The sequence below is a fragment of the Saimiri boliviensis genome, chromosome 2 (genome assembly GCF_048565385.1).
Source record: "Saimiri boliviensis isolate mSaiBol1 chromosome 2, mSaiBol1.pri, whole genome shotgun sequence".
NCBI lineage: Eukaryota > Metazoa > Chordata > Mammalia > Primates > Cebidae > Saimiri > Saimiri boliviensis.
Window position 1 is genome coordinate 103,917,592 of NC_133450.1, and position 19,159 is coordinate 103,936,750.

The window sequence follows — 19,159 nt, forward strand, 5'->3', positions numbered from 1 at the left end:
TCTCAAAACAAAAACCAAAAAACACATAGTACAGAAGTTGACCTTATCATGACCACAGCTGCTAAGCACGTAAAAATAACAGCTTTATTTACATATTTTAGATTACAGGTGCACCTTCTAATTATTAGGTTGGTACAATGTAGTTTGCAATTAAAATGGCAAAAGTCACAAATACTTTGGCACCAACCTTGTATTTATTTAAATATTTATATCCTTCAAAACTACTTTTTTTTATTGTAAGGGAAATTTTAAAATTGCAGCTGTAATAGGATCTCTTAAGCAACAGACAGAGCAGTCACAAAGGTACTACTTGCTAAGTTAAAAAAAAAAAGTAACTCTTAACAGTGGTTAATGATAACAGCAAAGCTTTCCCATGTTCTACCAGAGGAAAATTACATTCCTTTTGCCCCAACTTTACTCCATGATTACAACCTAACTGAACATCTGGGAGTCATCAATCCACATGACATTTTCCATCCCGTATTAATGGCAAAATATCTTCTAAAAATGTGTCTGTGTGTGTCTGTGTGTGTGTGTGTGATTTATATGCATATACCTGGTGCATGTCCTGGGGGCAAAAGTCAGCAGAAATTCCCCAGTGTTAACCTCATGAACAGCCGCTTCCTTGCACTGGCTCCTCAGGGAAGCCCATAAATCATATACAAAGCCTTGAGTTCTCCTGTTTGGCAAAATTATTTGAGCAACAACACATTAGCAGCAGAGTAAGATGAAAAACCTCAAAATGGAGAATTCTCATTATTTTTTCTTTATTAGTATGCTTCAGAAGAATTCTGATTTAGAGATTCAATCTTAAAAATTAACTTGTCATGAAATTTATGAATCTTTTGTATGCTTACAATGTCTTGGGTGTTCTTTATTTTGTATTTCTAAAGCTCCAGATGAAATATCATGTGAACTATGTATCATCTTCAAAATCACCACATCCAAACCTATAGTTCATGTGTTGACCAGTTACGCTTACATTGGATGCTGTAATCCCTATAAAATATATGAATGATTCAAGTAACACAGTACATAACGTACATATCTCCCCTCGAAACCTATCTCAACTTCTAACCTTTTAAAAAGGTCAGTAACCTAATATTAGAAACTCTAACATTATAGTACTTTTTGAAGTTTTGTACTATTTTAAATTATGTAATACTTTTACTAACTGCTAAGAACATTTATTATATACTATACTACAACATTTCATAAAATAGGCTTTAAAATTACAATGAGGCCAGGTGTGGTAGATCACACCTGTAATCCCAGCACTTCAGGAGGCTAAGTCAGGAGAATTGCTTGAGCCCAGGAGTTCAAGACCAGCCTGGGCAACATAGCAAGCTCCTGTCTCCATCAAAAATTAAAATTAAAAAATTCATTGGGGGCCAGATGGGGAGGCTCACGCCTCTAATGCCAGAACTTCAGGAGGCTGAGGTGGGTGGATCCTGAGGTCAGGAGTTCAAGACCAGCCTGGCCAAGATGGTGAAACCCTGTCTCTACTAAAATACAAAAAAAAATTAGTCGGATGTGGCGGCAGGCACCTGTAATCCCAGCTACTTGGGAGGCTGAGGAAAGGAATTGCTTGAACCTGAGAGGTGGAGGTTGCAGTGAGCCAAGATCGCACCACTGCACTCCAGCCTGGGTGAAGATGCGAGACTCTCTCTCAAAAAAAAAAATTCACTGGTTGTGATGGCGCATGCTTGTGGTCCCAGCTACTCAGGAAACTGAGGCAGGAGGATTGCCTGAACCCAGAAGTCAGGGCTACAGTGAGCTATGACCGTACTACTGCACCCTGCCAGGGTGACAGAGTGAAACCCTGTCTCTTGGAAAAAAAGAAAAAAAGGTATGTATCTAATGCAATGTTTAAAAGAGATAATTAAATATACTGTATGTTTTTTTAAAATATGACAAGTTTTTTTCTTTTTTAAGACAGTCTCCCCAGTCTGGAGTGCAGTGGCACGATCCCAGATCACTGTAACCTCTGTCTCCCAGACTCAAGCAATCCTCTCACCTCTGCCTCCCTAGTAGCTGGGACCAAAGGTGCATACCACCACCTCCAGCTTATTTTTGTAATTTTTGTAGAGACAGGATCTCACCATGTTGCTCAGGCTGGTCTCAAACTACTAAGCTCAAGGATCCGCCCACCTCAGCCTACCAAAGTGCTGGAATTACACGTGTTGAGCCCCTGTGCCCAGCCTGATAAGTACTTTTTAAATGACAACTTTAACTTTACACTAAAAAATATTTTTTTTAATCCAGAATTTAAAAACTGTGGCCTAAGAGATACTTATTTCCCCATTTCTCTTTTTTTCTCTTATTCCCAGGAAAAATGAAAAACCTGAAAACTGGGAAAACTCAGTAATTTTTCTTTATTGGTATGCTTACAGAAGATTCTGATTTAGAGATCTTCAATCTTAAAAATTAACTCACCATGAGATTTATCCTCATATACTGGCTTCACTAGTTAGGCAGTAAACTACATGGGGATAAAGAGCTCAGTATCTGGAATCATGCTTCCTGGCTTTAAATTATAGCACTGCCACTCAAACTGCTGAGAAGACTTGGATAAGTCACTTAACTTTATTTATAAAATAGAGAGAATAGTACCTCTTCTACAACGTCTGTCAGGATTAAATGAAGAAAATACATGTAAAGTCCTCAGTGCAGTACCTAACACATTTCAAGGACCCAAATGTTATCAGATCCATAACTAAAAACAAAACAAAACAAACGCAAAACCCTAATGTAGGCCTCCTTCTAATGAATAATAAAAATTTTAATTTACATTTGAATGTTTAAACTCATCACTTTATGAATACTCTGCAGCTATTACAACTGTAAAACTTACACTAACTGTAAAACTTACACTAAATGTAAAATTCTAGACAATATATATTTGAGTCATGGTTCATTTTTATATATAGCTTATAAATAAATCATTAAGCAATAATCATGTGTATATGTGTGTGTGTGAATGAATATGTGTTTGTGTGTGTGTGTGTGTGTGTGTGTGTGTGTATATATATATATATATATATATATATTTTTTTTTTTTTTTTTTTTTTTTTTTTTTTTTTTTTTCTTTTAGACAGGGTCTTGCTTTGTCACCCAGGCTGGAGTGCAATGGCTCTATCTTGGCTTATGGCAGGCTCAGCCTCCCGGGCCCAAGCCATTCTCCCGCCTCAGCCTCCCAAATAGCTGGGACTACAGGTGCATGCCACCATATGTGGCTATTTTTAAAAAAATTTTTTTGATAGAGATAGGGTTTTGCTATGTTGCCCAGGCTGGTACCAAACTCTTGGGCTCAAGTAAGCCACCTGCCTCTGCCTCCCAAAGTGTTGTGACTACAGGTGTGAGCCACTGTGCCCAGTGAAATTGAAATATACTTTAAAAAAATAATTTTTTATTTGAATAAAAACAGGAGAGTGGGAAGAGCAGGTAGCTGGTGGCAACTGGCTAGAAAGGACTGTAGAATAAAGAGCACTAAGTAAGTTCATAGAGAAAATATTCATGAATATCCGATAACTGAATCATAGAGAATTTGTGGAAGTAACACAGATATCTTTATAAATTCTTAGTCTTGATAGTTAATTCATAAAGTAAGATTCGAACATACTGGCTTTGCGTGGAAATGTTTTCTATTAAAAGGCAACAGTAATCTAACACTATAGGAGAAAAGATTACTGTAACATCATTCAGAAAATTTAGCACAATTTGCTTTAATAGATGGTTGTAAAATATAGGTGGAATTTTTACATAATTGTTATTTTTGTGTTTATCTTACAATAGTCTTTATTCTGAGCATTATCACTTTTATGTTTTAGCAATTAAATCACAATAAATTTATAGGAATCACTTGTTTAGTGAAAATAAAGCAAACCCAAATATATAAAATCCAAAAACATTAGCAACTTATTTTGAGAAAAGGTTAAATTTAATATAGTGAATTCACTAATAGTAGTATTTCTAAAACTTGATCCTAGAAATACCTAATATGCTGGTTAAAAATACAGATTTCTAACCAGAAAGATGAATTCATGCGGCATGAGATAAGGCCCCAGAATCAATAGGTGTTATATGCACTCAAGAGTGATTCCAAAGATTAGGCAACTTTGGAAAACACTAAATATTGTATATATAAGTATGTATTATACCATTATAAGATCAATCACTCTACTAAAACTTAAATGACTCCCAAGGTAACACAACTAGGATCACAAGGTAACTCAAATCCAGGTTTTAAAAATCAATTATTTTCCATTTCCAAAGATATTCTTCCAAAAGTGTGTTCCATTTTTACAAAGTAGACACAACCTAGCAATCAGATGTCTCTTCAGTTTTATATAAATACTTGAAAAATTGTAGATTTATTAGGATGATTAGCCTTAAAAAGGATTAAGGATAAGTTTATGTATTTATTTGGGTCACTCTCTCCCTTTAGGGGACAAAGTACATACTGAGTGCCTACTATGCACTAGCTGCTTTATATACGTCATTAACTTAGAATTACACTACCCTTCTCAAGGTTTATGCTGTCAGATGAGGGAACTAAGTTCCAAAGCAAATGAATACTATTATTAAACATCAGACTGGGCTGCCAGCTCACGTTTTGGACTCCAAAGCACATATATACTGTCTTTGTATGCCTTGTTAACATTAATTTTATGCAAGTCAGTATACTAAGCACACCTGGTTAAGTCACACATTCATGATTATGACAAGCACTTCGTAGGCAATCAGAGGGAAATAATCTTTGGGGATCAAGAATCTGACAGTTGAAGAAAAGTAAAGTAGTATCATTATAAAAGGTGTTACTACAAGACGTAATGGTCTAACAAAAGAGGTAATAATCTTGTTTGTGAATTAGGGAAGGCTTCCTAGAGAAAGCAACTGAGCTGTTTTCATAGGTAAAAAGGGTGTGGTGTGGATTCCAGATTTCATCCAGGTAAAATCGTATGTGCAATTGCAAAGAGATAGGAAACAGTACTGATGGTGGTCTGATTTAACTGGATACAAACAGGTGATATATACAAGATACAAAGAAGGTAGCAAAAAAATGAGGCTGGAGAGGTAGGCAGGGACCAGATCATGAAAGGATGTCCTGAATGAATTCAGGCTAGCCAATACAGTCAGATTTGCATTGGGAGGAACAGTTTCAAAGTGAGTGAGATTGAAGCTGGGAGAAAATTTGGAGGCTAAGTAAGTAACAAATGAGGAAAAATGTGAACTCAAGCCATGGTAGTGGGGATTAAAAAGAGGGGTTGAGATTAAGACACATTTAAGAGCAATAAACTGAAAATCTTAGCAAATAATCAAATACATATAGTTTTTTAGAAAGGTAATTATAATGTAAAGTAGCCTTAAAGTTGTTAGGACGTTTACATTAGATCATGTGAAACTAAATGTCATATCCCAATTCGCTACAATTTATTCACAATTCAATGTAGTTTTACTAATCATAATGAAGAATCACGTGTAGTTCTCACCCTAAATAGATCATAACGCAAATCTTTTATTAATTGACTACTAATTACTAAATCTATTATCTGACAAGTGATGCTATAAAATCAGAGACTTACAGGTCAGTTCACAAAAATTCTTTTTTTTTTTTTTGAGACGGAGTTTCACTCTTGTTACCCAGGCTGGAGTGCAATGGCACAATCTCGGCTCACTGCAACCTCCGCCTCCTGGGTTCAGGCAGTTCTCCTGCCTCAGCCTCCTGAGTAGCTGGAATTACAGGCACACGCCACCATGCCCAGCTAATTTTTTGTATTTTTTTTTAGTAGAGAAGGGGTTTCACCATGTTGACCAGGATGGTCTCGATCTCTTGACCTCGTGATCCACCCGCCTCGGCCTCCCAAAGTGCTGGGATTACAGGCACAAAAATTCTTAACACAAGATACACATGAATTTAACTGCTATTAATAAATACTGTTTTTAAAGAAAATTGTCTTTCAGGATGCCCAAGTGGTTTCCAAACTATGCTGCATATTAGAGTCATCTGAGGGGTTTTCTAAACTCTGACAGCCAACACCAACTAAATAACACTACACACCAACTTCAGAGAAATATCCGGGTATAGGAGACAAGAACAGATATGCCAATGAGCTTTAAAAGAGATCGATGATTCAGGTAAATAAATATTTTTTCTTCCTAAAACAATAAAATATTTATTCTTGTCAAATGGGTCTTTTAAGGAGTGAAAAACTGATGAGTCCTACTGGTATCCACAACAACGTGATATCTGAAATGCACTTGCTATCATTTTTTTATATCATTTGAAAATCATATTTTATAAATTATTTTCATAAATAGTCATAGAATACCTGTGCATGGGCTTTGTTCAGCAATATGAGAAGTTTTTTTCTTTGCAGAAGGAAGTCTTGTTGGACAAGGTTTTGATGCAAATGCTGGAAATATGTCTGACCTACAATCAAACAAAGTAATTTCAATAAACATTAAGATTTAGTGCTGTTCAATACTAACATGACATACTCTCTATTCTTATTAACTCACTGAACTTTTAGATAATAAGGGAGCAATAGGTATGACACTTGAAAAAATATGGCTAATAGTACTTTTTATTTTATTTTATTTTTTTTGCTATTCTTAATTTACCTTTTAGATTTCCAACCTTTTTAACATATGGCCAGTTCTTAATTGCTCATAATAGGATTCCCATAGAAAATGACTCTCTGACTTATGCTGTACAATCCCTAAGGGGAAAAAACAAAACAAAACAACTGATCCAAGAATACATTCCAAAACCAAATCAAGGCCAAGTGTGGTGGCTCATGCCTGAAATACTAGCATTTTGGGAGGCCAAGACAGCATGATCACTTGAGCCCAGGAGTTCAAGACCAGCCTGCCACCATGGCAAAACTCCATCTCTACAAAACACTCAAAAGTTAATTGGGCATGGTGGTTTTCACCTGTAGTCCCAGCTACTGCAGAGACTGAGGTGGGAGGATCATCTGAGCCCAGGAGGCAAAAGTTGCAGTGAGTTGAGACTGCACCACTGCACTACCGCCTGCGTGACAGAGTGAGATACTGTCACAAAAAAATAAAAATAAAAATAAACAAATCAAATCATTCTTAATTATCTAACATACATGATAACAAAAAAATAGAGACTTGGCTAAATTATAAATAAGACATCAGGAACAAGTGAGTTTGGCAAATGCCACTTTCTTCTTAGGCTATTCTTTGCTAGGCCTTGTTTCATTAAGAAAGGCAACTGAGGCTGGGCGCAATGGCTCACGCCTGTAATCCCAGCACTTTGGGAAGTTGAGGCGGGTGGATCATGATGTCAAGAGATAGAGACCATCCTGGTCAACATGGTGAAACCCCGTCTCTACTAAAAATACAAAAAATTAGCTGGGCATGGTGGTGCGTGCCTGTAATCCCAGTTACTCAGGAGGCTGAGGCAGGAGAATTGCCTGAACCCAGGAGGCGGAGGTTGCGGTGAGCCAAGATCGCGCCATTGCACTCCAGCCTGGGTAACAAGAGCGAAACTCCATCTCAAAAAAAAAAGAAAGCCAACTGAAGAATTTTAAATCTGAGTTTAAGGGAACTGTTTTAAATCAGTAAGTGTTACAATGTCAGTAAGTTAGTGATGAATATTAAAAAGAAGACATTTTACAAAGAAGTATAATTCTTAGTAACTGGATAGGAATATATTTGTCAATGGACCTAGTGAGAAATCATTGTTAAATATTTTGAAACAGCAATTTCTCTAGAATAAATTACTATAAATTTATACTTATACTAAGTGCAGTTGACTTGGATGAAAGAAGAAATTTCAGTCTCTAAGAGGGTGATTTTCAACAATTTTTCTTCCCTAACCCACCTAAGGATAAATCTTTGAATCAGGCAGTAGTGGCTTTCTTTGGCCATGAATCTTAAGGTAGAATGCAAGCTGGTTAAGAGTAATTGTTCTAAAGCCACCAATCTTAAATGTGGAAATCTTAGATTCATTAAAGGCAATTCAGTCCACAAATGAGGGTGTGCTGAAGTACCTTCTCACAGAATTCAGTATCTGAAGAGTATAACTCAGTGAGAAAACATAGGACATTATGTATTCTAAATCATATAAAATAAACTTTTCTTTCTAAGTATGTTTCAAATTATTTACACAACCTTGCAACTGCAGGATTATTTAAGATAAAATTTTCATCTTCATAGAAGATCATGAAAGTACTTTAGTTCTAAAAGCTAAAAACATATTTTGTGTCTTGTAACTTAATGTAAACACTAGACCATGTTGTCATTCCAAATTCATTTTGTCAATATGCATATTATTCTACCTAATTACAACAAAGGAACTGTTGAAAGATAAGATTTCCAAGTACAAAACAAGCTGCTATTTAGGTTAAAAATGTATTAAAAAAAAAACTAATGGGCTGAGACAAACTTCTAAGAATGGGACACAAAAATTTAGTTTAATTCTATGTAATATAAAACATTATTTTCTATTTAGAACACTACCTCTCCTTTGCTTATGCAATCTCTATTTACCTACATTTCTTAGAAGTTCCAATTCACTAAAGTGAAATTAATTTTAATTTTAAACTTTCATTTCTGGTTCAGGATGAAATCAAAGAAAAAAAAATTAAGACTGACAACACTAAATGTTAGCAAAAATGTGAAACAGTGTAACTCTCACGCATCACTGGTAGGGGTGTAAAGTTACACAATCATTTTGGAAAACTGTTTAGTAGTTTCTTAAAAAGTTAAATATACATCTACTCTATGTCCTATTAATTCTCTTACTAGGGTTTTGTCCACAATAAAAGAGGAAGGGATTCCCCAAAATCCTACAATATGGTCACAGAGATGCCCAGAAGGCAGTTTGAGATGACTTACCAGTTAAGTGAGGTTAAGGTTTAAGACTTAAAGGTTATAAACGTAATCTGAAAAAGTTAGTCCAACAGCTATGCTGCAAAATAATTTTCTGTTGGTTGTGGGTGGCCAGGACTTTAAGTGCAGCACTACTGCTGTAGGGAGACTCCTAAGAAGGATATGAGAACTATGGCATGAAGTCCTGAGCTTCTACAAGTTAACAGAAATAAAATCTAAGAAAATAACAGCTGTGTGAAACTTATCCATAAATTAAAGGAAATTTGTGCTGAGCTTAAAATCAAAACAGTAATATAGTTTAACTGGCAAAAGAGTCAATGATCCAGAAAAGAGCTAAAGGACAAAAAACATTAGGATAAATCTTACGACAGAAAGAACAACTAGGGCTTTAGGAACAGGGTCTGTACTAACTTAAATGCTGTGTTTATAGTTGGGGTTGTGTTCCCTTTCCACTCACACCAGAAACCAAGACCAAGCAAGGTAATATCTGTAAATGTTTCCAGTGTCTTTTAAATATATTTTAACATTTTTAAAACTAAAACAGAAATGGTTTTAAGTTTTTACAAATATGATATTAGGGCTCTAAATCACTAGTTACAGAGAAGCATTCATTTATCATGACAAAAAATAAAATACATTATTCTCTTCCCCTGGGGAGTTGTAGACAGAGAAGAAGTCAATGATTCTTGGCTGTAAACTCCACTTTCACTGTAAGAACTGATGTTTGGAGAGGAAGACCGAGACGGGGAGTCCATTGTCAAGTCGAGCTTCATTGCAGAATCAGGGCTTTCAAGATCTGAAGTACTGCCACTCAGTTTTGCTCTTTTCTTAGCTGCACTATTACGAAGGGACCTAAGAGAGCTATGCATCTAAGAAAAAAATGAAAACAATAAACTTTATAACATAAATTCCTTATATTGTTAAAAGTTACCCTTAAATTTTAAACTCTGTTAGCTATACCTAGCTAACCACTTCCCAATCCTGTACTAAAACAAGATGAATGCTAACATATATGTATATAGTAAAAATATATAGATTTATCACCTGGGTATTTAAAACAACCTACTAGGTTAGAAGCTCCTTGAGAGGAAGAATTTCAGTGATTATTCTTCATGGGTATCTTTAACACTGGGCACAAGGACTAAATATATTGCATTAATTCAATTATTTAATAAATGAATCATTAAATCAAATGGTAGATATCAGAGTTGATGTTACAGAGGTACACCTGGTGTGCTGATGTGGCTTAGAAGCTAGCTCTGGGAGGTGGTTAACGAAAATCAGTTTTCTAAAATTTGACGTTTACATCAAGCTTGCAAGTGTTTAAAAAATTACAGATCACTGTACATAACTTCTGAAGCCACGTATTTTTAGAAATGCAGCTGGGTGGCCGGAAGCGGTGGCTCACGCCTGTAATCCCAGCACTTCGGGAGGCTGAAGCAGGCAGATCACGAGGTCAGAAGATCGAGAGCATCCTGGCCAACATGATAAAACCTGGTCTCTCCTAAAATTACAAAAATTAGCAGGTGTGGTGGCATGCGCCTGTAATCCCAGCTACTCGGGAAGCTGAGGCAGGAGAATCACTTGAAACTGAGAGGCAGAGATTACAGTAAGCCGAGATCATACCACTGCACTCCAGCCTTGTGACAGAGCAAGACTCCATCTCAAAAAAAAAAAAAAAAAAGAAGGAAAGGAAAAGAAAAAAAATGCAGCTGGGCGTGGTGGCAGACACCTGTAGTCCCGGCTATTCATGAGGCTGAGGCACAAGCATCACTTGAATCCGAAAGGCAGAGATGAGCCAAGATTGTGCCACTGCACTCCAGGCTGGGCAATAGAGCAAGACTGTGTCTCAAAAAAAAAAAAAAAAAAAAAGCAAAAGCAGAGTAGAAATTGTTATGACAAACTGACATATTAAGGCTGTCAACAGAACTTTGAACAAAGTAAGGAACACAGAAACATAAAAAAACCGTTTTGTTTATAACTGATTCATAAGATTAATCATTTAATGAAAGTATCTTTTCAATTAATGCAATATCCATAAATTTCTTAAATCTTTATAGTCAGAAGGCAAATTCAACAACAACAAAAAACACTTTAATGGATTTATACCAATGTAGTACAGTGAAAAACATAGGGAACATAAAGTTAGGTGAACAGGGCTTGAATCCTAGTCCTACCACTTACTTACTGACTTTGAGCAAGACATGTAACATCACTGAGCCCCTTCTGTAAAAACAAACACACACACAAACAAAAAACATAATAGAAGTGGCCTTGTTTATTAACTTAGGGAGTTACTGTAAAGATTAAATGAAGTAAGGAAAATGAAAGTGTTTGATACATTATTAAGGACATTAAACACTATAAAAACTTATGCCTTTGTTAAAAGTCAACTCCACCAAGGAATTTAAAGAGTGACCCATTCAAAATAACAAATAAGAAGTGTTGGCCGGGCACGGTGGCTCACGCCTGTAATCCTAGCACTTTGGGAGGCCAAGGTGGGTGGATCACCTGAGGTCAGGAGTTCAAGACCAGCCTGGCCATCACGGAGAAACCCCATCTTTAAAAGAAAAAAAAAAAAGTAAACAAAACAAAAAACAAAAAGAAGTGTCATATTAGCAACTATAAGGGAGGATAAGTAGTTTTCAACAACTATACTAGTTGATTCAATACTAAGGCCACTTCTCTATTAAAAGCTTGAAAGGCTGAATATCTAAAAGCAATGATATCCTCCTGTTTTTACTAATAATTATGTAAAAGAAACTCAGCTTTCAATTACCCACTAAAAAAAAAAAGAACTATTTTTAAGTTACTATAAAAACAAATCAAAATCATGTAAGATCAGGTGAAAATTTTAAGTTATGTAAGAAAAGTCTTTCCTTTATGTTTCTTCCCTTCAAATGAATTACCTTCCTAGCATTACTAAAACACAAATGAGTTGGAAAAAAAAAAGGAAAGATTTCACAAGCAGTTAGAAGTTGGGGTGATTACTTTAAACCATTAACAACCAACTTTGGTACTTTATAGGTTAGTTTTATATGTGTTTAACAGTAAAGACATACTTCATAAATGAATATGCAGTAATATTTACTCTTTTACTGAGCAAATTATCATTACATGATTGATGCTTATACCTTAAAAACAGACTAAAACAAGACTGTAAAATATCATAATTGAGTATTTTCAATTATATATTTAATATAGAACTTTTTTTTAACCTGACATGAGACATACTGAAATGATAAAAAGGTGTTATCTATGGAAACAGTAGTCTGAAAAAAGTAATTCAGCAACCACATTCCTTCTCTGACATAATTATTATGTACAGTTATCATATTGGTAACACATTTTTATAGCACAAAGTGATCTAGGATTCAAAGATAAGTATACAATATGATCTCAATTTCATAAAGATAAGTTTGCACATATGAACAAAGGACAAGTTCCAATATGTTCACTGCAATGGCAAAAGACTGATCATAAGCCATAATTAATGGTATAAATATACCATAAGTAAATTAATAGACAAAATATTAATATAAAAAGTACAAAAATACATAAAACATAAATAAATGGTAATAGTGGTTGCCCCTGGTGAAGAAGGAAGAGACGTTGAACTGGGAAGAGAACTATGCTGTTTCACTTATTTAAATATAGGAAACAAATACGACAAATTGTTCACTGGAAGGGGTCAGTACATAAGTGTATTTGCTATATTATTATTCATACCTTTAATTTTAAAAGGAATAATGTATGCATAGAAAAAAATCCTTGAAGAAAATACAGTAGAGTGTTAACAGTAAGCTATTCTGGGTAATGGGAACTGGTGTGATAAATTCCCTTCCTAATAATTGATGGTATTTTCCACATTTTCTATGAAGAACATATTTTTAGAAATAAGATGTTATCGGATAAAAGAACTTGATTTTTCCTTAAATAGGAACTATAATATTATAGAAAACTGCAAATATTTTTAAGTCATTACCTCTTCTTGATCAAAATCTTTATCCTTGAAATTTAATTCAGAAAGATCAATTGGAAGACTCTCTTTTTCACACTTCCAAATATCATCAGGCTCTTTCTTTTTGTGTCCCACTGTGCTTAAATCTGCTTTATCAGGCAACAGGCTTATTCCCCTTGGTATTGGAGGAACAGGTTTTGTTCCATTTAGGCCTCGTCGGGAAGATGGTGATCTCACCAAAGCAGGTGTAAGCTGAACTGAAGGTTTTTCTTGAGAATTTTCTCCTGCATAAAAAATAAATATTTTACTTTTTCTTTTTTTTTAATTTTAGAAGAGAAGAGGGAGTTATAATCACAAGTATTTAAAATACAATGTTTTAAAACAAAAAAAAGCACATTATCGCTGGTCACTGGGGAGAACAAGCTGAATAAAGCCTTGACTTTCAATGTAATATTTGATTTTGTAGAATAAACAAATATAGAAAGAAATTAATAGAAGAGAATCAAAGTACAGTGCTAAACAAAATAATAAAATTGACTGAATATGCTATAAATTGAATACTGGACTTGTAGGATAGTCTAAAGTTGAAATATCTTAAATCAATGGCTGGGGAAAGAAGAGCATAAGGGATGCAGGGGATTTCTTTATTATACCTTTAATTTTTATTTATTTATTTATTTTTTGAGGTGGAGTCTTGCTCTTGTAGCCCAGGCTGGAGTGTAGTGGTGTGATCTCGGCTCACTGCAACCTTTACCTCCCAGGTTCAAGTGACTCTCGTGCCTCAGCCTCCCAAGTAGCTAGGATTAGAGCATGTGCCACCAGCTGGGCTAATTTTTGTATTTTTTGGTAGAGACAGTGTTTTACCATGCTGGCCAGGCCAGTCTTGAACTCCTGACCTGAAATGATCTGACCACTTTGGCCTCCCAAAGTGCTAATATTACAGGTGTGACCCACTATGCTCAGCCAACTCTTCAAGACTGAATTTGTCCTGAATGAACTTACGTATGCTAATTTCATGATTTTGGAGTGGGTTATTAAGAAAAGAACATTTTAGTTTGTAACAAATAATAAAAAATGTTTCAAATTAACTTTAACATATATTAAACAATAAATGAATAAATGAATGCTAGGCATTAATTGCAATAAGCATATGAATGACATTTTATATTTTTAAAGCTAAAATTTGTTAGTAGGCTCTTAAATAACATATGCTGTTCATGTTTATTATAAAACATTATTATTTTCTGGCCCAGCACAGTGGCTCAAGCCTGTAATCCCAGCACTTCAGGAGGATGGGATGGGAGGATCATTTCAGGTTAGGAGTTCAAGAACAGCCTGGTCAACATAGTAAGACCCCCTCTCTATTAAAAAAAAAAAAAAATCATTTTTATTTTCCTGGTTTCAAAAAGAATTTTGAGGTGGTAATGTAAGAAATGAGAAATTCAATTGAATGTTATACATTTGATATATTTAACACATTATTAAATATTTTCCTAAATTCAGACAGATAAATGTAATTTACTAGCTTTTAAAGATCTAACAACCCTATGCATTAACTTCAAAGTACTAATTCAAATACAAATAAATTTGAACAAAATACTGACTTTTACCTTCATTTCTACCTGTAGGATCAGACGATTTTTGGCTGACAAACTTCTTCTGTGGACTTGGCTTTGATAGTCCTTCAAAGCTTTTAAGAGGCCAGGAATTTGAGAAATTAACCGAATTATCTTGAGACTTCTTTGGAGATATACTAAGAGGAGATGTGTGCTTTGGACTAGTTCGAGGTGATGAGAGAGGAAAGGATGGAAGGATGTAGGCTCCTGGACTTAGATATTGCCCGTTTGAGGACGTACAGTCTGTTTGACTACCAAATGTTTGCTGTGTCTTACTGCCAAAATTGAGGTTAGCATACACTAGTAATAAAACAAAAGATAATATGTTATTTATGTATACACAGTTCTAAAAGTTTAAAGTTTTTTTGCTTTTTGCTTTTCCCATTCAGGTTTTCATCCCAATTGGCATTTATATTTTTGTATGTATGAGGTAAGGAACTAATTTAATTTGTGTTATTCAAATGTTCTGTGTCTTCTAATTCCAAATTTCTTTATTCCATTTAAATTTTCTACTTTTATAATTAATTTTCTCCTTGCAATTTTACCAAATTGCATATATATATAAATGCATATATCTATACTTACATGTCAGAAAAAGTCCTGTCTTTTCAGTGAATTATTCTTTTTCTCATTACAATGACCCTCTTTAGAACTAAAAATGTTTTTAATTTTGGTGATATGTCAGAAAAAGTCTTGTCTTTTCAGTGAATTATTCTTTTTCTCATTACAATGACCCTCTTTAGAACTAAAAATGTTTTTAATTTTGGTGTGCACATTTTCCCTATCATCAACATGTTTCTATTTGCTTTTCTCTGAACATCTGCCTAGTGTATCTTTTCCATGCTTTACTTTCTCTCAATCTATTTTGATGTATTTTAGGTAATACTCTTAAAAAGATCACTTCAATGAAAAAGTAAAAAATAAGACCTGATCACCTCTGTCATTTAACTTGTAAGTTCTGGCAATTTATATTGTGGGAACCATTTATATATTTGGTTTTAATTCTACCATCTTACTTTGTACTTTCTGTTTATTGTTTATTACTTCTTTTTTGTCTCTTATTGATCCTTTTATTCTTCAACTAATATAAAAAGTCTATTTGTAATCTTTTAGGGGTTCCCTTAAATTTTCCTTTAATATTTTAAAAAATGTTTTCCATGACAAAATACCTAGCTTACGTATATTAACAAAGCAAACATTCTTCTGAAGACTTAAACAACTGTATATACTATATATCCTTTATTTTTAATTCATAACTGACATGGTTAAAACCTCTACTTATACCGAAATCCTATCTGGGTAGAGACACTATAGGAGACTTAGCTATAGACATAAATAAATAATTAAAACTTTCAGTTTCCTCATTTCAATTATAGTGTTCTGTTAACAGGTTCTGATGCTTTATTGAATGTCTCATGTATTCCTAGAGATTTAAAAATACTTCTTATGAAGAAATCAAACATCCTATCTTATTATGCATATACATAAAAACAGAGCAATGCAATATACACCAAAATTTCCAACTCTTGGTGTGGATCACTACAACATGTAAATTAGGATGCAAACATCTATACTGTTTGTCATCCATATCACAGGTCCTTCAGAGATCACAAGGGGAATGAATGTTAGTTGAGATGGTAGTGGTCCTGATGGAATTTTAATGCATAACCAAGCATTAAAGTTGAATTCTATTTGGTTTAGAAAAACATGATATCCCTTTATACCAGTTTCTCTAATAGCTATTCTAATAGATTAAAGAAAACCAGAGCCACTATGCAGATATGATTAAACACTACGAGTGGATAGTCCTCAAAGGCAATGTAATCATTCAGGGATAGCCTAACAGGAACAGGTTAAGTGGCACATCAAGCTATCTCTGACTATACCAATTATGAATCCCAAAGATATTCAGGAACTTAGGAAATACCCACATTATTAAGAAAGATGGATTCTTGTATTGTAGTATAGATAATATCACAAAGAATAACTTTAAGGGGTTATGTGGGTCTTTGGGGTGAGCGCAGAAAAGGGTAGTTAAAATATTAGTGCTATATACACTAAATCCTCTCTACTAATTTCAAATGATCATTATTTTTTCATAGCAAAGAGAAGTACATCCCTATCACTCAAAAAAATTTTGAGGTCTTAACTCAAGAAACCTTTGTCCAGACCAATGTTATGAAGCATTTCACTAATGTTTTCTTCTAGCACTTTTATAACTTCGGGTCTTACATTTAAGTCTTTAATACATTTTGATTTATGTATATGGTGAAAGGTAGAGGTCTAGTGCAAATCAAAAGCACAATGAGATATCATGTCACTCCAATTAAAAAGCTTTTATCAAATAGACAAAAAATAACAAATGGTGGCAAGGATGGTGACAAAAAGGAATGCTTCTACACTGGTGGTGGGAGGGTAAATTAGTACAACCATTATAGAGAATAGTAAGGAAGTTCCTCAAAAAACTAAAAATGTGCTAAGCATGGTGGCTCGCACCTGTAATCCCAGCCCTCTGGGAGGCTGAGGCAGGATTACTTGAGCCCAGGAGAGGGAGACTAGCCTGGGCAACATAGTATAACCTCAGTTCTGCAAAAAAATTAAAAAATAACCAGACATAGTTGTGCATACCTGTAGTCTCACCGACTTGGGAAGCTGAGGTGGGAGAATCACTTGAGCCCGGGAGGTCAAGGCTGCAGTGAACCAGGATCACGCACGCCACTGCACTCCAGCCTGGGCCACAGAGCGAGACCCTGTCTCAAAAAACTAAAAATACAGCTACCATATGATCCAGCAATCCCACTGCTGGGCGTATATCTGAAAGAAGGAAATCAGTATATCAAAGATGTATTTGCACTTTCTTGTTTATTGCAGCACTATTCACAATAGCCAAGATATGGAATCAACCTAAATGTCCGCCAGCAGAAGAAACGAATAAAGAAAATATAGTACATATACACAATGGAGTACTATTGAGCCATAGAAAGAATGAAATCCTGTCATTTGCAACAACCTATATAAAAATGGAGGACATCTTAACCGAAATAAGTCAGGCACAGAAAGACAAATATTTCATGTTCTCACTCCTATGTGGGAGCTAAAAAACAACAACAAAAAAATGGAGGTAGAGAGCAGAATGATGGTTTCCAGAGGCTGGTAAGGGCAGTGAGAAAGGGGTAATAAAGAGAAGATCGTTAATGTGTACAAATATAAAATTAGACACTGGGGGCAGTGTCTCCTGCCTGTAATCCCAGTGTTTGGGGAGGCTAAGGCAGGTGGATGACCTGAGGTCAGGAGTTTGAGACCAGCGTGGTAAATATAGTGAAACTCCGTTTCTACTAGAAATACAAAAAGTAGCCAGGTGTAGTGGCGTGCACCTGTATTCCCAGCTACTAGGGAGGCTGAGACAGAAGAATTGCTTGAACCTGGGAGGTGGAGGTTGCAGTGAGCTGAGATCCCGCCACTGCACTACAGCCTGGGCAACAGAGGAAGACTCTATTGCAAAATAAATTAAAATAAATAAATAAATAGAATAAAATAAAATTAGAAGGAATAAGATCTAGTGCTCAGTATAGCATAATAGAGTGACTATAGTTAACAGTAATTTATTATGTATTTAAAAATAACTAAAGGAGTAGATTTTTAATGTTCCCAACACAAAGAAATGACAAATGTTTCAGGTGATGTGTATCCCAAATACCCAGATTTGATCATTACCTATTATGTATCAAAATATCACATGTACCCCACAAATATGTACCACTATTATGTATATATAAAAGCAAATGCAATACTCATCTCCACCATGAGTATCTAAACTTTAATTTTAATCAGCCATATTTATATGAAGATTATGAAACCTAATACTTTAGGGTAACAGTGATAAAAAATGTTATTAAAAATATAACAAAATCCTTTTCTTTTTTGTGACAAGTATGATTACACAAAATATCACGTAAGTTAGTGCTGGAATCCCCAAATAATATTTATTAATCATTTGTTTTCAAGTAAACTTCAAACTTTTACCTTTATCTTGATGGCTGCTAGTTGTCCCTAGGAATTGTAGGTCAGAATCCACACTGCCAGTTTTACCACATATTTGTGAAAACCCAAGTTGTGCACATTTCCCAGAAAGATTTGTTTGATGAGTCCCAGTAGTATCTTTTGAAAAAAGGAGGGGAGAAAACATGAAAGCAAAAGTTAACTTTATTTCATGAACACATCTTATTTCATAAATGTTGGTGTAATTTGGGTGGAAATAGAAGTGTATAAGTGCAATGAGCTAGGCAAGCAAGAAAGGGATAAAGGTTTTGACATTAGCAAATTGGATTAGTGGCAGCAGTTAAAGGACAGAAGACAGACTAGCAAAGAACAGGAAAAAGAGAGGGGTGTTGAAGAATATCCACAAAGGCAGTTTCTTCCTATGTTCTCCTTTCTCTCACCATGGAATGTTTCTCCAGACCTGGGATTTCCTTCTTTCCAGTATTTGCAGTACATGTACTACCCAAAGCCCTGTCACCAAACTCTTTTCTTTTCTCTTTTATTTTACATTTTTTGTGCAGTAGTGGGATCTCAGCTCACTGCAACCACTACAACCTCTTTTATTTTCTTCCCTAATATACTATACAGTATACATGTAGATTCTAAGCTTATCCAGGCATGTTTCCTGTTTCCCCATCTGTGTCTGACTGAGGTTATTCCCGGGAAGGAGAATAAGTCT

General features: G+C 34.9%; 1 protein-coding gene across 5 annotated transcripts in view; it reads right to left on the reverse strand.

Annotated features, from left to right (window-relative positions):
- Positions 1–19,159, reverse strand: part of TOGARAM1 (TOG array regulator of axonemal microtubules 1) — a 107,505-nt gene that overhangs the window by 56,181 nt on the left and 32,165 nt on the right. For 4 of the 5 annotated variants that reach the window (XM_010341109.2, XM_010341111.2, XM_074393998.1 and 1 more), the window contains exons 3-7: positions 18,466–18,600; positions 14,437–14,742; positions 12,851–13,110; positions 9,502–9,734; positions 6,333–6,433 (exon numbers count right to left, since the gene is read on the reverse strand). In XM_010341109.2, coding sequence (XP_010339411.1) covers positions 6,333–6,433; positions 9,502–9,734; positions 12,851–13,110; positions 14,437–14,742; positions 18,466–18,600 — 1,035 coding nt within the window. The remainder of the gene's footprint in view (positions 1–6,332; positions 6,434–9,501; positions 9,735–12,850; positions 13,111–14,436; positions 14,743–18,465; positions 18,601–19,159) is intronic. The other variant, XM_010341110.2, reaches the window with a different exon arrangement.